This window comes from Lethenteron reissneri, chromosome 32 (assembly GCF_015708825.2).
Source record: "Lethenteron reissneri isolate LAM-NWPU_2019-01 chromosome 32, ASM1570882v1, whole genome shotgun sequence".
Lineage (NCBI taxonomy): Eukaryota > Metazoa > Chordata > Hyperoartia > Petromyzontiformes > Petromyzontidae > Lethenteron > Lethenteron reissneri.
Window position 1 is genome coordinate 13750527 of NC_083810.1, and position 21426 is coordinate 13771952.

At 50.2% G+C, this 21426-nt stretch overlaps 1 protein-coding gene across 2 annotated transcripts in view; it reads left to right on the plus strand.

Annotated features, from left to right (window-relative positions):
• Positions 1 to 21426, plus strand: part of LOC133350076 (protein WWC2-like) — a 104708-nt gene that overhangs the window by 76398 nt on the left and 6884 nt on the right. For both annotated transcript variants that reach the window (XM_061564070.1, XM_061564071.1), the window contains exons 12-20: positions 4 to 362; positions 9722 to 9845; positions 10592 to 10675; positions 11739 to 11825; positions 14132 to 14324; positions 18738 to 18899; positions 19679 to 19791; positions 20044 to 20317; positions 21100 to 21270. In XM_061564070.1, the coding sequence (XP_061420054.1) occupies positions 4 to 362; positions 9722 to 9845; positions 10592 to 10675; positions 11739 to 11825; positions 14132 to 14324; positions 18738 to 18899; positions 19679 to 19791; positions 20044 to 20317; positions 21100 to 21270 (1567 nt within the window). The remainder of the gene's footprint in view (positions 1 to 3; positions 363 to 9721; positions 9846 to 10591; positions 10676 to 11738; positions 11826 to 14131; positions 14325 to 18737; positions 18900 to 19678; positions 19792 to 20043; positions 20318 to 21099; positions 21271 to 21426) is intronic.

Here is a 21426-nt window from a genome sequence, read left to right on the forward strand (position 1 = left end):
CAGCGCGGGCTCGGTGATCCGCGAGACTCGCGAGTCGCTGGGCTCCTCCCTGTCCCCGCGCTCCTCGCTCTCCTCGCTCTCCCCCCCCGGGTCGCCGCTCGTCGTCGACTCCGGCTCCGCGTTTTCGGCCGCGGCGCGCGCCGTCGAGCTGGGCCCCGAGTACGCGGAGGAGGACGAGGAGGAGGAGGAGGAGGGCGACGGGGACGACCGCGTGGTCGCTCGCGTGCCCGGCTCCTTCCGCGAGCCGCAGCTCGGCAACCCCGGCAAGGCTCCCGCCGGCACGGCCGCTTCCGCAGGCAACGCCGCTCGGTGCGCCGGCGATGCGGGGACGCAGCTCAGCACCATCTCCGAGGCCGTTGCAGGTGAGATCCCCACGAGAATCTACGGCCCGCGACCCTTTAACTTTACGCGACCCGTGGCCACATGAGGCCCATCTCCTGTGAAATGGTCCGCAAATGATCATTAAACGTTACTCCAAGCATCTTGACCACAGGAACCGGGTCCGAGAGGGAGCAATGTTTTTGACCTGGAAACCCCGTTTTTAATTTTTATCGCACTCAAGTCACTTCTGTCAGGGCAGAGGGCCTCTTGCAGTGACTGTGCCGCCATATCTAACTGTGTAATTCTGGCAATGCTCCCTTTCATAGTTACATTTTTCATTCTTAATAGGTGTCCTAGCTCACAGATCTGCCATTATGGATGTGATCCTCCAAATGGCAGTCTTTTGAGTTGTATTGCGCGTTCTGAAAAAAAATTGCTGGCACAGATGGCTCGTAAGAAAAAAAGTGTATTGCGTAAGTGCGAGAGGAAAGCTGCAAATTCAGGCTGCTTGATCCCACGCTGGTCTCGCCATCACACAGCGAATGCACTGAGCACACTTCATTACTCGCACTAAGAATAGGAATTAGTTAAAAATAACAGTGTTCGAAATACGTGGAAATATACGGAGGCGTTATACATCCTTTGAAGGGAGCATTGATCTATAAATATGGTATAAAAAGGGTACTTGTATAGCTTTTCAAGCCACGAGACGGAGCGCAATATATGCACTTTCGTGTCATTTGAGCTTTAAGATCAAAACAAGCCCTTTCGTGCACCAGGCTGACATCAGGATCACAGTGTTGCTCACCGCACTGGCGGGAACAAAATTCCCCCCCTGGTTCCGCTTTATTCTCCCGTGGGCCCTCCCCCCCCTGGGCCCCTCCCCCCCCCCCTGGGCCCCCCCTTCCCCGCTCTCCACCGCTCGGCTCCCTCCCATGACTCTCTTCGTCCGTCTTGGCGTCTCATAATCCGAACACAGGGGTTCGTTTTTATTTAAATGTCGTTTCCAGCGGTCTGTCCCCCAACGCTGCAATGCATGGCGGCAAAAGATCCCACGGCGCCTTTGGGCGTGCTATCTGCCTAATGGAGGTTAAATTAAACTAAATGGCCCGTGGAAAACGCAGATAATTTGAGGGCACATGGGCGGGCATTCGCACAGTGTCAAAATAAACCGAGAATAAGGCAGAGCACACCAAGGCGTGAACATTGGCAGGAGTTTACATGTTTTATCTCGTATTTACTCGCTCTGGAATTGTTTTTTTATCTTCGTATAGATTTTCGGAAAGAGAGACACATTTTAGAGGTATTTCTTTCGTGTAATATTACTAATGTTGCCAAAATGTACAAAATTCATTGACTTAGCCAAAATTTCAAATTATAGTATAATTAGAAGAATTTACAGGGGACTAGCAGTGCATAAGTTATTGTCACTGACACGGGACAATAACGTCGGCTCCTAGACGTGGCGCTCAGCGAGGGCACCCAGGGGGCTCAAGGTTCATCGGATTATTAACAGGGGAGACCCCACGCTCGGGCCAGCATGCGTTTAAACAAAAACCACGACACAAAAAAGGCTGGAAATTTTTGCCGGCGTCCTTGAAAGGAGACAAAAAAAAGTGGTGGTGGAGGGGGGGGGGTGGTGGGGGTGGGGGCGAGTGAGTGAGGGGAAAAGAAGAAAATGGACTGAAACCGTAGACTTTTTCATTTTGGAATTGCGCTCCTCTTTGATGCGGCGGCTGAATGCACGGCTCGGCAGATTTACAGGAGGGCACGGCAGCTGTGGGCCGTCGGATGGCGGCCGGCGTTTGGCGCGCAAGGCGGGGATGGAGGGTGGAGAGGTTGGGGGGAGGGGAGGGGAGGGTCCAAACGAACCGGAGCCGGAGCCCCACGCTGCGTCAAGCGGCTCGTGGGGTTGGTGGGGAGGAGCTGTTCGGGAGAGATGGGTGGAGTGAGCGGAAGGCACCGATCTCCCGCGAGGGAGCGGAGGCCGGCGGGGGCTGCACGCGGCCACCGTGCGGAATGCCCTCTGCGTGGCTCCCTTTTCAGAGAGGAATGCGACGTGGCCTGTTTTCCCGCACCCGTGGGAGTGGTGCCACGCGTGCCTCTGCACATCGCCGGGGTCCAATTAATACCGTGGAGGCCGTCTCCTCTGCCTTCCGCTCGCGAGCTCGATCGATCGCAGCAGGTCGTGCGAGTGTGGCCGGCTGTCTTCGTACACTTTTCTTCCTGCGGTTTTGTTCTTCTTATTGCTACAGCTCAGGGGGTGTCCAAACTTCAGAGGAGTCTTTTCCACTTTGGCCAAGTTCAGATCCGCAACCTGTCATAAATAAGCAGCTTTAATGTCTTGCACAGCTCGTGAGGTTTACTTATCTTCGTGTTTTGCCACCCTTCGTTTAAGTGTGGATATAGGGCATGATTACATGATGAAAATAGTTCTAAACACTCCAGAGCGGTTCACTACCCATTGCTCCTCACACCAACGGAAGGACCTGGCTTAACTCGGAACGTTTCGTGTTCTTTACGCCATCGGCAAACTCTTTGTGCGTTAAAAGATGAGTGCATGGGGTACTGCCGGGCTGCCAAAATGTAATTACTGGCTTAGGAATAATGAATGCATGAGCACGTTGTTATTTTCAGCGTGAGTGTGAAACGGCGCAAGATAAGCACCCAGCAGAGCTATTTTCACAATTAGATCCCATGATGGGATTAGGGAAACATTTTAAACCGACGCTACAGGAAAAGAACAATCCATTATCGGGCTGCGCTTGGTGACTACTCAACGAGCCTCAGCCCCGACACGGAGAGAATAATTCCCCGTTTCTGCCGGGACCGTGGTGGCACTTGCAGCTGCGAGTTTGCGGCCGCTGCTGCTGCTGCGGGAACTCGCAGAGTTTCGGTGAGGCCGCCCAATGTTGTTGCACGTTTTTCAAACGCATTCATGGTGGGTTGTGACCCCCCCTCCCACCCTCCCACCCTCCGCCCCCCCCCAAAATAAAAAGCTTTCCTCTCCGCGTGAGAACCCTTCTCATGCAGTGAGGAATGCTGCTTTTTTTGTGCGACCGCCCCCTCGGGCTTGAACTCGGCGCCCCAGAGGTGCTGGCTCGACACCCAGGCATTTTTTATGTCTTTCTTTCTTTCTTTGAGCAGTGTGGCTGCCTTGATCTGTATACAGCTCATTGGCAAGGCAAACCCCGCAGCGCTCTCTCTCTCCTCTCTCTCTGCGCTAAGTAATCACGGGTGACTTTGTGGACAAATAGGGTGCGATGCTGGAACGCACGGGGTCCCGGCTTGTTCGGGTACCGTGGGATTGTTTACATTCACTCGTTAGCAGGTATAGGATTTTTCCGGTGGCCCCGTTCGATATTGTCTCAAGTCATGGACTGCGTTGTGATCAAAGCGGCGATGTGGCGCTCGCGCAAGCCACAAAGCGGTCGGTCAGCTTCAGCCGTGAAAACATACATCTGACCCTGCGGGCCACACTGTCTCATTCTCTCCCATTCAGTGTGTGACTAATACAACGTTCCCGTACACACTTGGGTTTTGTGATGCATGTTATTTTATGGTAGGCAGTGACATTCGGTGGTGTTTAAAACATGCAGTGGGGCCGCTCTCTCGTTAAATAGCTGTGGGCGTAGTGGCAAAGGTTGGTGGGATATGCAAATGTGTGAAACTGCCTAACCTACTGGGCCGCGAGGTGGCTTGCAGATGACAGTACGACAACTGGGTGCATGAACAGATCTGTTCAGTTTTAAACATTATCCCCTCAAGGGTATGGCTTTTCTCCAGGGTCCTTTTGCTTCATCCCAACAGTAAAGCACTGCTTTCAAGGAAATTTGTGTTATTATATTTGAATCGATACTACGAGAATAATGGAGAGCAATCGGAAGCATCCCAAATGCCCGCGTAATGATTATCATATGAGACTGGGACTGGAAGCTGCACACCAAGTACTTATGAAGGCAAGGAGCACTGCCTGTAACGACATTCTTTGTTAAGAACCTTTAAACTACGTGCATGAGTCAACTTGGACTGGTGGAATGTCCCGTTGCGGAAAAATGAGGTTAAATCGCATTTAGCACGTGGGAGGAGGAGGAGGAGAGTTCCACCTCGAACAGTCCACGGTCTGCTAATTCAGGAACATGATTTCATACTGACTGGTGTGCAGCTTTTCCTGCATTAACCTTTGATGTCCACGAGCAGTCGTCGCATTTTCGGTGCCTGCCGCACCGCAGGGATTCCACAGTCTTGGTGGGTGGGTGGGTGGGTGGACGCGTGAGGGGTGTTTGGTTTAGGGGGGCGGCTTTCCGAGCTGTGTCATTGGAGTTTCTTGGTTTGACGCACCCATTGAATGTCTTCTTCCTCCTCCTGGTACAAAATCGGGCAAACATTGCGGGCCCCATCAATTTGTCCTCACTCGTTTTTTGTTTTGTTTATACCCAGTATCGAATGTTTCTTCACTCACATTATTGAACGTATTTCTCAGTTGGCCTGCGCTTGCACAACTCAACATTGACTTGACTTTAAATATCGTCTAAACTACGATCTATTTTTAGATTTGTTTGCACTCAATTCGACTGATAACAATGTGCCCTTTTTGGCGACTCATTTAATCGACTCTGTTAAAAAGCTAAAAATATTATTTACAGTCCTTTGTCAATCTGCGTGGTCATGTCATGAGGATAATTAGACCATACTTCACCACACCGGCCAATGCGGGTTGGTGAAGCTGGGACCCAGGAGCAGGTCCGAAGTCATTCACCACTCAGTGTTAGCCACGATCAGGAATCACACTCAGGTCACAGAGTTCATGGTCAAGTGTGCCATCCACTGTGCCACTGATCCAGAATTTTTATTTAGTAATATACCGTAATTACGATTATACTTATCGCAAGATTAAAAACATTTCTGATTTAAAACACAGCTGATGAAGGACTCGCGTATGGAATTTCCCATGGGCAAGTAACAGAAAAAGAGTTGTACGCATAATAAAAGCCAGCGCGGAGCGATTTATAATTCATTACAAGGAGAACCCTGGAATGGGCCGCTTTATCTGCTGTCCTTGATTGTTGCCACGGTGGGCGGCGATTAAACCATTGACAAATGTCTCAACAGCTGGGGTCGTTGAGCGTTCCCGACCGATGACGGCTCTCATGGCACGAGCCGTGCCTACGATAACGCCGCTACTTTTGTTTCTTTGCCTTCGGTGCGATTCGCCAATGCCTTGTCGCTCTCGGCACGGTGTTACATGGCTTACGTTCTCAACGAATATTCTCCAGGTCGCCGATAGACCGAGAGGTGGCAGGTGACTGGGTAGCCAAGACTGAAGTTAAAGGGTATCCTGGATGTGGTGGTTAACAATGTGCCGTAAATATTTCTGGTGTCGCTGACCCAGACAGGACAAGGCCGAAAGAAATCCCTTCATAAAGCCAAGCATTGTAACCATTCCTGCGCATCCTGTATGTAAGTTCATCTTCTTTCGCACCGTACGTATACAACCGTGCTAATCGGTACACTTTTCTCCGCGAAGGAGAAAGGGTTTTTTGCTCGGCTGTTCCCATCCCGGTGCAATCCACTAAATCCCCCTTTTGCCCAAGTTTGTAGCTCGCGGATGAATAGTTTTGCCGTGCTCACGCACACCCGGCTGCTCCGCATTAACCGATGGGGGGGGGGGTGCTTTTTGTCCGGACGTTGGGTGTAATTGAATGATTGTATTAAGCGACGCTCGCCCGGCGGCTGTTTTGTAGTTTGCACAAATAAGGTCGCATTAGGCAGGAGTAACTGAAAACATAAACGATGACATCTTTACGGGATGCGGTAATGCCGTGCGCAAATTCGGTTCAGGAGAACAGCGCCAGCCATTGTTTGCATCCAACGTTTTCCAAAGCAGACAGGCCACGAAAGAAGATCTTTATAATGTGTTTTTAGGAAGAATAATAATACGACTAATGTCATTATTTATATAAAAAGTATTTCTGAGTCTCAAGCCCTGTTCTCAGGAGAGTCCTGCATTCAGATGTTTGGCCAATTTCATATTAAGAAGCATTTGTGTGTGTGTGTGGGGAAATCGGAGTGACCTTTAGAAAATCCTTGCTTTATGAGCTCATCTTACTAAAAATTACACACGGATAGCTTTACCAACCCACATGGTGCACCACTGGCATATCCTGCCCAGTGGCCACGTCACTGCTCAGTGGGCCCAGTGGGTTTGGCAGTAGCACATCTGAATGGTCCGCCAATTCTTGCTTGCAAAACACGAAATTCCTGGCATGTGCTACCATTATAACTGCATTCACTTCTGCGGCAAACGTTCGCTCGCACCTCTGTGATGCATCTCGTCCGTACTAAACAGAATGCGCGTGTCACGTGATGGTGGCAATGAGAGACAGTCCATTGGCTCACAAGCTACCTTAAAGCTGCACGCATCGCATTTTTGTTGCTGCTATGTTTAGGTTTTGGTCATCTCTGACATTCAGACGCCACGTGAATTCTAAACAGGATGTCAGGTGGTAGGATGTGTCAAGTCATGGCAGTGGGCGCTCACACTTTGCACGCCCCTGAGCATACACACCGCATAGTAGTGTGCGCCCGTAATCTGCACACGCCCCATACCTTTGTTAAATACAAAGTATTTGTCCCCGAGGTGAACTCACTGGTTGAAAGAAGAGGGGGGCTGTCTTTGGCCCGCGTATTGGTCGCCCTTCACCGGGGGGGGGGGGGGGGGTGTTGGGGGAGCCTTCCTTAAAATAGTGCCTGACTGTGGCTTTGTGGGCCCTTTGAGCTTTCGTCTGCTGAGTGCCCGCTGCGCCCCGAGACACCGCCCCCAACGGAAGATGGAAAAATAAACCCCGGCTCAAAAATTAGTGCGCTTGAAACCGAGCCCCTATGTATAGCGCATTTCGTAACAAAAATGCCACGTTAGAAATTAGCCCTTAAGTATAACGTGTCTTTCAAAGTGGCGTCTGGTAATTTCGGCTAATAGAATCGGCGGCAAATTTTAAAGCCGCCTCCCTGTTTGGCAATGCATTTGGCAGAGTCATTGAGTGGGCCCCCTGCTATTTATGCGGTGGCTGAAATGTGCTCAGAGTGTGCGTCTGTGCTCCGAATAGTCGACTCTTTTTACTCTTCTCTGAGCAGCTGACGGGCCTCTGGGCCGAGGTCCCCTATAATTTATCCTCGGCGTTTATGGAATTTTTGCACGTAAGTTTAGCCCTGCTGGGTGCGGAAATAACTTGTGCTATTTTTAAACGTTTTCTTGGTAAAATAGTGATAATATTATTAATTCCTGCCCCTCCACAGACGTAGGTAATTGTATGCAAGATCTGCCCGTGTGCTGTTGCACTGCACGTGTGGCTTGGGATATTTATTATTTTGAGAAAAGTGTGAAGCTGAAGTGGATATTTTTTTTTACAAGCCATTTTCTCAGTGCATTAATAACATATTCAGGGTGTCACATTGAGGCCCATTCCAATGCTGATGTGGGCTGGGAGAGGTTTCTATTACGCACCCATGTCACTTTTGTTGTATTGATGTTTATGAGGTTTATTTGGGAAACTCTGTAACGTATCTATTGGCTCATACCGGCGATGAGTTGCAGGGCTGAAATATGCTCCGAGTGAGCGTCTGCGCCGCCCCAAATAGTCGGATCTTTTTACTCTGCTCCGAGAAGCAGCTGATGGACCTTTCTGAACCAAGGCCCCTTTTAATTTAGCGTGGGCATTTATGGAATTCGTACGTAATCTTAGCCCTGTTGGCCATGGAAAACATCGGCTGGCTCATTCCCACTCTGGAGGTAGACTCAAACTGGTGCCAGCAATTTTGAATAATTATGAAACATTTTTTATCGAGATTTTATTCAAGAATAGCTTCCTTATTTTACTGACATTCATGTTGTCTCATTTTTAGTTTTTGCTCCATGAGCCTAAATGTAACATTACACAATGATTCATAAAAACATAACAAAACTCAATCGATTCTTACACACGATTTCACATGTATATTGTGAGCATATGAATCGATTTTAATTGGTGAATCGATTCATTATTACATCCCTACTCATCTACACACTATTTTTTTGCGTAAATGTTCATGTGAGGAGTTGATTTTCTGGGCATGGCTAAAGGAGTGGTGAGTGATGTCTAAACCAATTCCTGGATCCCTTCCTTCAACCAGCCCGCTCTAGCCAGCATAGCGAATAATGTTCACACAACCCCCATGGCAGACACTGTGGGTAGGCCTTCATCCAACAGTGGATTGACAAAGGGCTATAAAATGTCGGTACGTAAAGTGTATAAACATAAATGCGTGCGATGAATATAAAGTCATCTAAACCACTCGAGTGCACTTGCCGACAGTAATAAAGAAAGTCCTTCTTGCGATTGCCGTCGGAGATCGGTGACATGAAGATTGGCACTGAAGCGCCGTAATTGATGACATCTGAGAATCCCACTCTTGGTACCATTGCATCCTCGCTCCCAGAGTTGCGGCTCGGCGATTGAGCCGAGCATCCAGGCGTAGTTGTTCCCGCATGGGGCCTGCTGCTTGTAGCCCTGCTATCGCCGGTGCTTCTCTTGGGCAATGTTCGTTTTCAAAGTGTTTCTTTGAGCTACGTTGAAATTAAATTAGTAATTAAATACATCTCGTTTATTACCTCTTTACTCCTTCTACCTGCTGTCCAATGCAACACACACTGGCACACAAGCCATTTGGTTGATATTTTCAATTAATTCATCAGGATATGTATGTATGTTGAACTTCTTTCGCACCATACGTAACCAACCGTGCGAATCGGAGGTGCGAAGAAAAACAACAAAACAAAGGTGACTTTAAAACAAAGGTGACTTTATTAAATGCAAAGTAAATCCGCATACTGAATTTGAATTGAGCGTGATCTTCATTTTCAGACATTGCAAGTAACGTTTACTCTGGGAAAGTTTTCTTCACAGCGTCCGAGCTTAGCGATCGATTCTGAAATCAAATGAGAAGGCAGTGTGGATTCTTATTGGAATCTTTTGCTCGCCATCAGGGGTCCTTCATTCCACCTCTTATAGATGAAACTGCCTGTTACCCTCTGTCTTACACAAGTGTACAGCTTCGCATTGTCGCATTAATGCATCCGTGAGTGGCGTCACGAGGTTAGAAGGTACACCACCGGTGAGAGGGGGAAACTCCAGCAAGAAGAAGGTGACGTCACTCTGCCGCTGTAATTAATGACGCGCTGGAATGTAATGTTAAAGCCTCGTTCTCTCGTTTCAACTCGGGTTGCACATCTCAGGACTGATAGCCGAGGGTTCATCTCTCCAGTGTGCAATCTGTTTGTTTTATGGGTTTGCATCTTCCTTTCAACACACTGCATTTTCGCGTTCCCACGGGACTCGTGTGACGTCATTCCGCGCTCCCGCAGGCATGAACATGGCGGAGGACCACGAGGAAGCGCTGGCCGGGAGGAAAGCTCGCGGGGTCTCGGCTGCCGTCTCGGACGAATCCGTGGCCGCCGACAGCGGCGTGTTTGAGGCGCCGGCTAAAAGGTGCCGCAGTCACGACGGCCTCGCTTTGGTGCCCGGCACGAGACGTCTCTTGGGTGCAGACACACGGCCGTGTCACGTGGGCAGGGGCGTGTCTACAAGAAACAACGTGTTTGTGTGTGTCTCTAGCAACAGTGACGATTACTTGAACCGGTCCTGGGCCTCTCCTGGGTCGATTTGGTCTCAAATGAGTACCTGGTGCAATGTGTAAATATAGCAACTAGGGAGACAGAGGCGACCAGGCGTAGTGTTGGCCACCCACCTCCTCCTAGTGTGCCTTTCCAGCCTTCGTAGGTGCTCGCTAACAGCACTTTCCCCAACAGTCTGTTAAGGCCTTCGGGAGGAATCTTTGTCTTTGTAGCAACGAAATACGTTCATTTATCCGGGCCCGGAGGGATGATCGCCTGAGTGCTTCGCATGAATGGAGCACCACATTTATGAGAAGCACTCAGCCCGTCCTCCTTCCAGAATCTATCATATTTCCGAAATGCGCATGTGAAAGATTTACCCTTTGCGGACATATTGATTCTCGTCAATGTGTTTTGCCGACGTTTGACACGCCCTGTCTGCACCCAAGGAAATCCTTCGCATTCCTCCATCACATTCTTGTTACAGTACCAGGTTTACATTTAAAACAAATGTCACGGTGTATTTCGGTGCTTTTTAATTCAGGTCTTCTCTTTCCGCGTGTTTAATTCGACTTGCGTGGAGCGAGTGCCGTATTGATCGAACCCGTGCCTTTTTGGCAGGCCCGACGAGTCGGAGGAGGCGTTTTACGACGAAGATAAAGCGACGTGCGGAGTTGCCGCGGCCCAGATCCAGCTCGACATGAGGTTCGCGACCGCGCGCTCTCGTTCATCTGCGCGGCGACGTTACGTGCCAATACACGGGGCCCGTCGTGTGCAAGAGGTCAATTTGTCCCAATGCAAGCGGCACCCGGGAGATGTATTCCCACCCACGTGGCGGGTGAGGTTAGCGCCACCTCTACCCCGCGCTGCGGTGTTGGCTTTTGTCCAGAGGTGGACCTCTCCCGCCTCGACCGCAACGGTGAGCGATGGCCCTCCCGCGGGGCCGACGGGCCGAAATGAATCGTTGCGGCGATCGGTAACCCTGTCAGCCCGCTGAGACATCGCACACCAACCGCCGGTGAGCGGCGTCTAAGTAAATGTGCGGTCAGATATCCCCACCGCTCGCTCGCACGGCATGGGAAAGTTTTCATCCGGCCACGGACTGCCCAAGGGCTGTCTGTGAACATACATGTAGCTGACTGAGTACGGGGACGTCTTTGCACGAGCGACATACTCAGCATTACGTGGGCGACCCGCCGTGACTTTAGAGATCCGATTGATCACCCAAAAAACGTTGAGCTCCCACGTTGTAGAGATGTGCATTGCTCCCCCGACGGTTCTGACGCGAGTTTGATCGTAACCGCGTTTTTGTTGAATTTAGACATTTGGGCACGAGGTAATGAGAGTGCCATAATGACAAACATGATCATAACTTCACGGAATTTTTTTTCTTATTAACTAAGCTTAACACAAACAGGACACGCATACAAAATAAGAGATGTTTGTGTGTTTTCTTTGTGTGGCTTCCTTTTCATACGCACCGCTTGTTGGCTGAGACCTTGAGCTGAACGACACTGCTTTGTGGTTTCAGTTTGTATTAGTTTATGGAATGATACATAAAATAAATGTGTCGATGAGTGAAGCCACAAAACCATCTAAAAATCACTGTCTAGCTACTTGTTTTTGTTACCTGTGCCACGAAACCACAGTCTGGAATGATGCTGCAAATGGGTCCGTGTGCCTCCTCGTTGGAGCGGTGCTCCGCTCGGCGACAAATTCTCGTTGCCTTGTTTCGCGTGTCTGTGCCCGCGTCTCCCCTGCCTGCCAGGTATGACGCGGAGGAAGGCGTGTTCATGGTTCACGTCCTTCAGCTCAAGAATCTGCAGGCCCTTTGCATCCCCGATGGGAACAAAGTGTAAGGATTTTGTTATCGTTCACACATTTAAGTTCTCCCCTATACTAACGCCCGGCAGTGTTGCGTTCCCGCGTAGTCCCCAGGTATTATTCACGTGACGCGAGCATTGCCACCTCGCGTGACTTTGGAATATCCTCCCATCAGCTCTATTCCCAAGTTGATATAACCTTGCTTATTTTAAGAAGAATATTAACGCTTGTCTATTATTATACACACCTTTCTGATGTTTATTGCTGTCCGTCTGGCATTCTGGGCATTGGGATCTGTGTCTCGGCCACTGTAATAAACTAAATAAGAGAAACGCGTTTTTCAAAGTCGGCGTCCCTCTGGTCAGACGAGCCATGTGGGACAGTGTTCACCTTTGACTTGATATCGTTGGTGTAAATTCAACGTGTTTTTGATTGTGGCCAGCCGCTCCACTGTGGACTTCCCAAAATGTGATACATATTCCATCGGTCTCGGAGAATATTAATTCATGACCTTCCAATTGCTAGTCGGGCTCCCTTACTCCTTGGCCCGGAATGAGGGCGTTTAATTGGGTTTTGGACTGTGGTACAATATTGATTTGTCATTAAGCTTTTGTTTATCCTACTTAAATGCCTCGGGCAATTACAGGCTTGTCAATTACTAGCTTATCGAAAATGGGCCCATTGCACCTCGCCGCAGGGCTCTCGCAATTAAAGAAGTTCATGGAACACAGTCAGACACATCCCGATGTCATTTATAGGCGACGCAGAATCTTTCTGCTTTGCACATGGGACAAGAAGTGCACGCCCATCATTCTCGGGCAGGCACAATCACGGAGCGGTGAATGTGCGGGCCTCTAATGAGCGCGCGGGACTTTAGGTGAAGCCCGTACACGTTTTATTTTTTGTTGTGTCGAGCGCGTGTTCAGGATTAAGGCATTCCATTCTCCCACTTAGGCCCTTTCTTGTGCATCCCACTCGGTGCTTTTGTGCCAAAATGGGAATGGTTTTAAGCAGCCTTAGGTGCCCTTTTTCTGCGTGGGGCGGCTCGTTAGGTGTAACACATGCGTTCTGTTAAAATGCCCCTAATGGCATTTTTAACGCCTTCGAGAGAAGCAAATTGCTCCAGTTTAGAATAATCTGAACAACGTGCACTGCCCATGTGCAGCCGGTGCAAAGCTTAAACATGTGTGCTCTGTTGGGGTATTGAAATCTTTGGATTACAGTGGCAAGTGGATTTATTGAAATGCCAATTATTGGAACATTTTTATGTGCACATTTCGCTTTGATGTTCCAACTCTGTCATGGCTCTTATTATATAAATGGAAAATGTTAAACTCTGATGCAACCCTAATCCTAACTCATTTATAGATTTGCTCTCATACAACATTTAAACCTAACCCACTCCTGAACATCAAACTGAACCTGTCTCAAAGTCCTAAGACTTACTCCAACCCTACGTCTAAACCATCTATGTATGTACGTTTGTTGAACTTCTTTCGCACCGTACGTAGCCAACCGTGCTTTTCGGATGTGTGAGGGAAGTACAACAACTAAACCAACCGTTATCTATGAATGCTGATTCGAACACAAACTCTTACCATTATAATCTATTCCTAAACTCGAACCATAACTCAATTTCTCACCTTAACTTCAAACACACCCAGAACCCTAACCATAACCATTATTCCTGCCCTTAAATTTACACCAACTCAAACCATATCTCAAACTTGACCTCTAACCCTATCCCGAACCCAAACGCACCCTCGGCATCTCTGCTGGACCAGCGGGCATCAATCGTAACAATCGTACGTACATTTGGTAAATGCGCCATTCTTATAGCACAAGATCATCAAGAAAGTTGCTCTGTTTCACAGACGGGCATCGTAGCCGGCGATGTTTCGCCATCATCATCATCATTACGGTCCATGGGCAAGCAGCCCGTAGGTGTCGACTGCACATTTCGTCAATTGTTTCCACATTCCTCTGTCTGCTGTGCCAATATGCTCACGTCGTGACCACATCTTTCTGACACCAATCTCTCATGTCGTCGTCAAGCCATTCTCTGTTGGGTCTTCCCTCTTTCTGGTTCCTTCCCTGTGTACGGTGTCGATTTTTACCCGATTAAGTGATTTGCGGGTAACTTCAGTAATGTGCATCGTGACACGTACAAACGTGGTCTGCCCTGAATCCAAATGTCTATTTCGACTGGAGGAATCCAATGAGCTATGAAGCTATTTTTCACCGATGTGCCTTTCCCCGGACCAAGCCGCCCGCGTGTCCTCCGTACTACCATCACACCGCCACGTCCGTCCCCGGCCCCTCTCCGCGTGCGCGCAGGGCGGTGCGTGCGGTGCTGCTGCCGTGCGGGGCCAGCGGGCGCGGCGCGCACACGAGCCCCGCGGTGCCCTGCGTGCCGGGCCTCTGCTGCCTCGGCTGGAGCTGCCGCGAGAGCGTTCCGACCGCGGGCGCGCTGCGCGCCAAGACGCTGAGAGTCGACGTCCACACCGTGGGCCCTCCGGAGCAGGCTCTGGTACCGACCCCACGACCCCGCGCCCCCACGCCCCCCTCCTCCGTCCCCTCTCTTCCCCCCCCACCGCCTCCGCCGAACACCACCCCCGTCGCTCCACCACGACACCACAAATTCGCGACAACAGCTGTCGCAGCGTTCACAATCGTCAGCTGGCTTCGACATTATCATCATCCTCGTCACTAAATATTATACCAGGCCTTCCATGCGCTGGCTCCGTGAGGCTCAGTCTGACTGCAGCATTGGCTAGCGAGCAGGCTTGGTCTGCTCGATGGGGAGATGTTGCTCTATTGCTTCCCAGTAAAATGTATTTGTGAGTAATTGATCAAATTGCACCATGACGCAAGCTCACGTGGCTCTTTGTGAAATAACATCGTGAGATCTTTAATGTTCACTGTGACACGGACGGCACGGATTTTTATCGTTAACACATTCACCAGGGTGGCTGATGGATTTTAACCGCAAACCTCTGCAACAAGCAGCAAACACGCTACCACTCGGCAGCCTAATCCAGCGCTCGGATGGCATGGGTTCATGAAACACTTTTTTGCGAAACTCCCAGACACGTGCGTATGTGTGAACTTCTTTGGCAATCGTTACGTAGCCAACCGTGCTAATCGGAGGTGCTGGGCTGCACGGCGGCCCCAGAGGTGGCAGTACAGAGGATGGGTTTGTGAACCCATCTGTGTGGACCTGTTGAGTGTTAGCCCCTCGTGTGTGCGCGTGAATTTTCTCAAGATTCGACGGTAGTTTCTTCCCACATGCAAAACATTCCTTGAATGGAATTTGCCAAACATCCCAATATGGGGGACCATCCTAAAAAAATTTATTGAATCCTCCCCTAGGGGCTTTGCTGTATAAATAAATTACATTTATTATCATTACATGACAAAACATACTCTGTGCCCATGCTAACATGTGCTGCGGAAACGTTGACTCTATAAAGGAGGGCCGAGCACGGGAAACTCAAGTGCAGTTTTCCGAGAAGCATGCTAGAAAAATGAGACGCAACATGAAAAGTGGACCAGCGCGTCAGCAACTTGGATGTTTGTATGTCGAACGTCTTTCGCACCGTACGTATCCAACCACGCGAATCGTAGGTGCCGGGGGGAAGGACAACAAACTAAACACAAAAACTTGAAGGGAGTAGGGGAACTTCTCGCAAGGACAGAAGAAGAGGAAAAGCGAACGTGAAACCCATTGTTAAGATTTGGTCGTCAAGTTGGGCAAAAAATGTCGCGGACCAAAGGTGAGGGCCAAGGGAAGAGGTGGAAAGATGATGTCGTGGATTGGTGAGAAAAGAGGACAGGACTGGGCCATGATGGAGAGAGAGAGAGAAGATGTGAAGAGAGGAAGGCGTGGAGATAGGTTATTGACGAAGAGGGCGATTAAATCACACCTGTTTCTGCAGTGGAGCAGTGGCGCCGTGTTTTGTACAGTTGGCTGTAAGCCTAGTTATCCAAGTTCGATTTCCGACCATGGCTAGCATCGGTGGTGAGTGTTGCCTGATTCGGTACAGGGCAGTGCCTGTGATTGATACGGTGTGGTGACCCCTTCACCCAGCAATGGATTATTACATACATAATTTAGTGACATAAATTTTCGTCCATGAAAGAGTACCACACGGTTGACACGAAGCACTGGAAAACCCGGCCTCACTTCACTTCTCCGGCCACACACCTTCATCTGCACTTCCAAAATACCAGTTCGGCACCTTTCCGATTAATTCGCCAAACAAACACTGCCAAAATTCTCCTTTTTTGTCATCATTTCCAACAGAATACCTGCCATAGAAGCTAATCTGCTTTGGAATGTGACCCTCCTATCTGGTGCGTCACCTATGACCTGACACCCTGTGGCCCCTGGAGGTTGGGAGGCAGGAGGGGGGGGATGGTGAGCGGGTGGAGGCACCCACTTCTCTGCAGTGTCGGCTGAGAGGGGGGGGGGGGTCCCGCTGTTTGTGTTTGGTCTGTGGCAGTCGAATTCCCAGACGCTGATCTGTGGGAGGCGGCGGCAGCATTGCTGGGGTCTCGCTGGTGCTGCTCGCTTGAGAATTAACTGCACTTGAGTTTAATCATTATTAAAGCACCGGCATGAAGCCACGTCCTTGTACAAGACAAGTCAGCAGTCCACAAAACCAACCAGTTCAACAGATGAGATGTCAATCTGCTCGCTGAATATAAATCATGACGACAGGGGGGCACAATGGACTTTTTCTTTTTTTGGTTGGAACAATAAAATAAATTTTTACAAATATTATTTCTCTACAGCCTAAGATCAACCAACACATTACATTGTCCTGTAACGTTCTGTGAAGGCGTTCTATAAATGTAAATTAGGTTATAAATTAGATTACCTTAGAATTTTCCGTTGAGACCACACATGCCAATATTCGTTCATTACTGCAGGAGTAGAAGCATACACCTCGACCCCATCGCTGCATCATCCTGAATGCAACTTGTTGAACACTATGTAGTGTTTAGCAGCCTGTCTTGGAATACCAGGTGCTATAGGCTCAGCCTGAGTAGTGGCTATGAGATGGGAGTGGAATAATGAATCGGTTTTTGCGGAGCTACAAGTTGGACCCCTTGATATGCACGGGAGGTTTCTTTGGGCACTCCCCCCGTTTCCTTCCATGTGCCAAACGGTCACGGAATTGACCAAACATCCCAATGTGGGACACTCCTAATAAAAACCCCCACAGTCTTTAGACTCGCTGAAGCTTTTCTGGGTAAATGAAAGTACTTTAATGTTCTACAACCTTTGAAAAATATGTACGTAAGCAATTTCTTCCTCCTGTGAACCGGTAATTAGTTTCTGCTGATTGTCAAGTAAATTGACCGTTGCTTCGAGGAAAAAATGTTTAGCAATAATAAGGTTGTTTAAAATAACTCTGCTGCTTATGGCGAAGACGTCTGGCGATGGAATGTTAAGTATTTTGCGTGCCCATGGAGACGTGACAGTGAAGGTATTTCCGCATTGGAAATGTTTAACCCCGTCGCTTCTGGCAGCTTCTCTCCGAGCCGTGCTTGCTGTCCTCGGATCTGCGGGCCTCTCATGGCTTATCACATGCAGGAGAATTCAGTGGGCTTTTTTTGTATGTGCACCGTCCTGGGGCGAGGTGCTTGACAAGTTTGCTTGGCGGCTACTTCGGTCGACGACAAAAGTTCATTTCGGGCGGCGATCACGCACAACCCCCCCCACTCCCCGCGTGTCCACGCATCCTGTAGATACAGGATCAGCCCGCTACATGCAGCGCTTACGTCCGCCCACTGCTGGATGAGGCCCTCCCCACGTGTTGTGCGCGTGTTCCGTAGTGGGTATTGGACAATGCCTCACCGCGCTGGTCACTGTTAGGTGGCGAACATAGATGTTGGAGCGGAGTGCAGCACAACAACGGAGTTTGCTGCATTACTCTCTGCAGACAACGAATCGCCGCAGTAAAGCCTCTTCTATGCACGGTGGTGGTTGCCCATCCAAGCACTTTCCAGCCTTAAAATCCTGCTTGGCTGCCGATGTCTAAGATTAGCCAGCGGGTTTTTTTTTCCCGAAGCCAAATATGCGTCATATACCGCAGCTCATCTCGATCTGACTAGAAAATAAACAACTGATTTTCAGCTATTCATGGCTTGCTGATTTGCTGTGAATGCTTCGTCTGGATCGGAGAATTGCGATCACATTATTATCATCCAACACTGTACGTGTGACACAGAAGTCACTTTACAATAATGCTGAGTCTCAACGAGGCCTCACCTGGCATCATTACATCGATGATGATGTAAACAATCATCATTACAATGCTAAGTTTACCCAGGAAAACCTCATTGAGTGTCAAGACTAGTTTTAAACTAAAGGTGGTGTTTGGGATGTTTGGGCATTTTTTCAGAGGAAACTGCTCTGAGTGTGTAGAGAAAACCACATTTCAGTGAAGTCCAAAACCTACTTGCTGTCCTGCTCTAGCTACGTGCCTCTTGGATGTCTATCAGGCTGTCTCTCTCAGGTTCCATCTCTGCGTGATCCATCAATACCCGTCTTGCAGTCGTCTAAATCGTCAGTTGGCCTTTTTTTCTTATCGTAGCCCGAAACAATTTGTAAAAATATCTGTGAAGCTGATTGTGCAAAAGGACCTATATTCATCCGAGTATGCCCATTGTAAAAGCAAACATTGGCTGAAAAGCTGCGTTTACAATCTCGTTTAATTAGAAATGCTGTTGCTCGTTGTCCTATCTTGTTATGTGCAGTACTGGCCGCAGCAGGAGTTCACCATCAGCCCTTTTAACAGCAAGCCATCCATCCCTAAGCCAACTCGAGGGAACGTTGTTGTGTGCTGCACGAGTCTGCTGCGTGCATTGGCCCCTTGTGTGCACTGCCCTCCTTCATGAGTGCTCGTTTGTGCGCGTGTATTGCGTGCTGCAGGGTATGGCTCAGATCAGCTTGGCCCACCAGAGCGTTCTGTTGTCTCCTGGATGCTGGTACAACCTCCTGAGCCTGCAGGACCTGCAGGACCTGCAGGCATCCGAGAGGCACTTCGCTGGACGCCCGATGGGGCCCTCCCCCCTCGACAACGCTCAGGACACGGTAGGGGACCGTGGCTTAAACGACAAACACTCGGCGCATTTGTTGACAGCGCCGTTGTCCCTAACGAGAGAGAGATATACACATGAGGCGACGTTTTGGGCAATGGGCCCCTTTTGCATAGCAGAGGGAAGAAGAGGCCAGAGAGACTGAGGAAGTAATGTTTGTGTGTATGTTGAACTTCTTACGTACGCTACGTAGCCAACCATGCCAATGGCGGTGCACTCAAATGCACAATGTGCATTATAATACTTGATGCTTGCGGTTCTGATAAAAGTGTCTTTTTGGGGGACTGTATTAAGTGCTCGGCGTCGCGCGGCCGTGGTAGTCCTGGCCACCGCTCGGTGCGGCGGTGCCGGGCGGTTGCCCCGCGGGCGCTAGCGCCCCCTGCTGTGTGCGCGTCAGCACCTTGCGCGTGGTTTCTATTTCACCGGGTGAAGCCCACCGAGTGCTTGGCCCTTTTTTTCGGAGGCGACCTTGGCCACGCATGGCAGCTCGTCCAAGTGGCTTGCATCATCATCACCGCACGGGGGAATTCATAGTAGCAGCCAAATAATCTGAACGTGTGATGTTGATTTTATAAATGTGGAGAGCAAAACCGGGGGAACCCGGAGAACAATCCACACGACCGCATGTGGAGAAAGAGAGAGAGAACACGCAAACTCCAAATATATAACCACAGGCATCGTCAAGGTCGGGATCTGGGATCGGACGCACGACCTCCTGCGTATCGGGCGGGGGAGATAACATCTCCTTGCCACCGCGTTTCTCTGCCTCCGCAGCACGACGCCGTCTCGGCGCTGCTGGAGCGCACGACGGCACATCTGGAGGCCGTCGAGAAGCAGCTCGCCAGGAAGGGCGACGACCCCCGGGTGGAGATCAACGCCGAGGGCTGGTACGACGCGGCGCACACGCGAGGACAGGGCCCCCGCTGCCAGTCGGTTGTGGTTGCTGTGGCTGTGAGCATTTTCGATCAATGGGAGTTTGTCGCTTTTGTCAAATGAAAGCTTTGTTACGCCACATTGGAGTTTGAATGCTACCCTGTAGGTGTTTTTTATTTGTTGAGGAATTATTTACTCCTGTAGGCTGCGGCGTGGTCACGGTTGGTGACGGTGGAAATGCGCGCGACGATCCGATGTGCGTGCAGGTGCTGCCCTTCTCGAGAAAACTCCCCATTCTCCGGAGCAGAGGGGATCATGGGCAGCGTGCGGGAATTAGAAGAGGAGCTGGAGGAAGACGATGAAGAGGAGGAGGAGGAGGAAGACGAGGAGGAGGAAGAGGAGGAGGGGCAGGAAGACGACAAGGAGGAGCCGGTGAGACTGGAGGAGCGAGGAAGAGGAGGGGGCCTCACTGCGCACGAGGAGGAGCTGGACGGGATGCCCTTGGAGGAGACGCCGGGCGGTGTGGATGAGAACAACAAGGTGACTGCACGTTGCCGTGTGCGCACATCGCGATAAGCTGCGTTATCGTGGAGTGAGACTTCGGTGCCTGAATTCGAGAGCTTGCGCATTATCCTACCTTATTTGACATCAACTTATCTGCAGTTGAACCGGATTTTAGGAGAAAACCGTGACCACATACATTTCAATATTGATTAGCTGCTTTGCCTCGGCCCATAAAAGTTATTGAAGATTGGTTGAGAACAGCATTAGTAATTAAATGAGATGGAGTTACCTATTTCAGTCATGGTGTTCCTTGTTTGAGTACGGACCCCGACAAGCTTGCGTCTTGTCTCTCCCGTCAGGTGCCTGCAAGCTGCTTGCTCTCGCACACCTTGCCCTAGCCGTGTCGTGTTTAACCCGTCTGCAAGGGTCGTACTGGATGACTCAACCCAAATAATAACTCGTCTTTGAATGGAGATGCAGGACTTGCCATTGATGAAGGGAATCATTGCCGAGCCTCGGAATGACCCAATAGAATCCCCAATCATTTTAATGGCCATTCAACAAGGCTGGCCAGTCTCCATGGGCCCTACCATTTTGCCTGAATGCACGTGCTGGCCTCCCCGTGACCAGATTCCTCCACGATTCCACGATCAAATTCGGAATCATTTTGCTTTACAATAACGGAATCGCAATCCCAGGACCAAGCCGCAGCAGCTTGGGCGCGTGTTGCTGCCTTCATCGCTACTTTCCCTCCGACAATCTGCTAACGGCCTCGTGGTGTGCGTGGGACCCTCCTCCGTCTTTGCGTGCGCGCCCAGGTGGACAAGGAGACCAACACAGAGGGGCCTCTGCCCGAGGCGCCGAGCGTGCGGCCCAAGGAGCAACGCGGCAGCTGTGGAGCGGCGCACGCCAGCCCCTTCGTGCGGGGCAGCACCATCGTGCGCTCCCAGACGTTCTCGCCCGGCGCCCGCAACCAGTACGTGTGCCGGGTGAGTGACCCCCCCCCACGTACGGCGGCGCGCGCGGTCACCGTGTTGCGAGAAGGGAGTGCCGAGTTCGGGCACAACCGGTGTGCTACTAACCTCCAATGACCTTCATCCAGCAGTGTATTGATTATGGCTGATGATGAAAATAATTACGTTCTA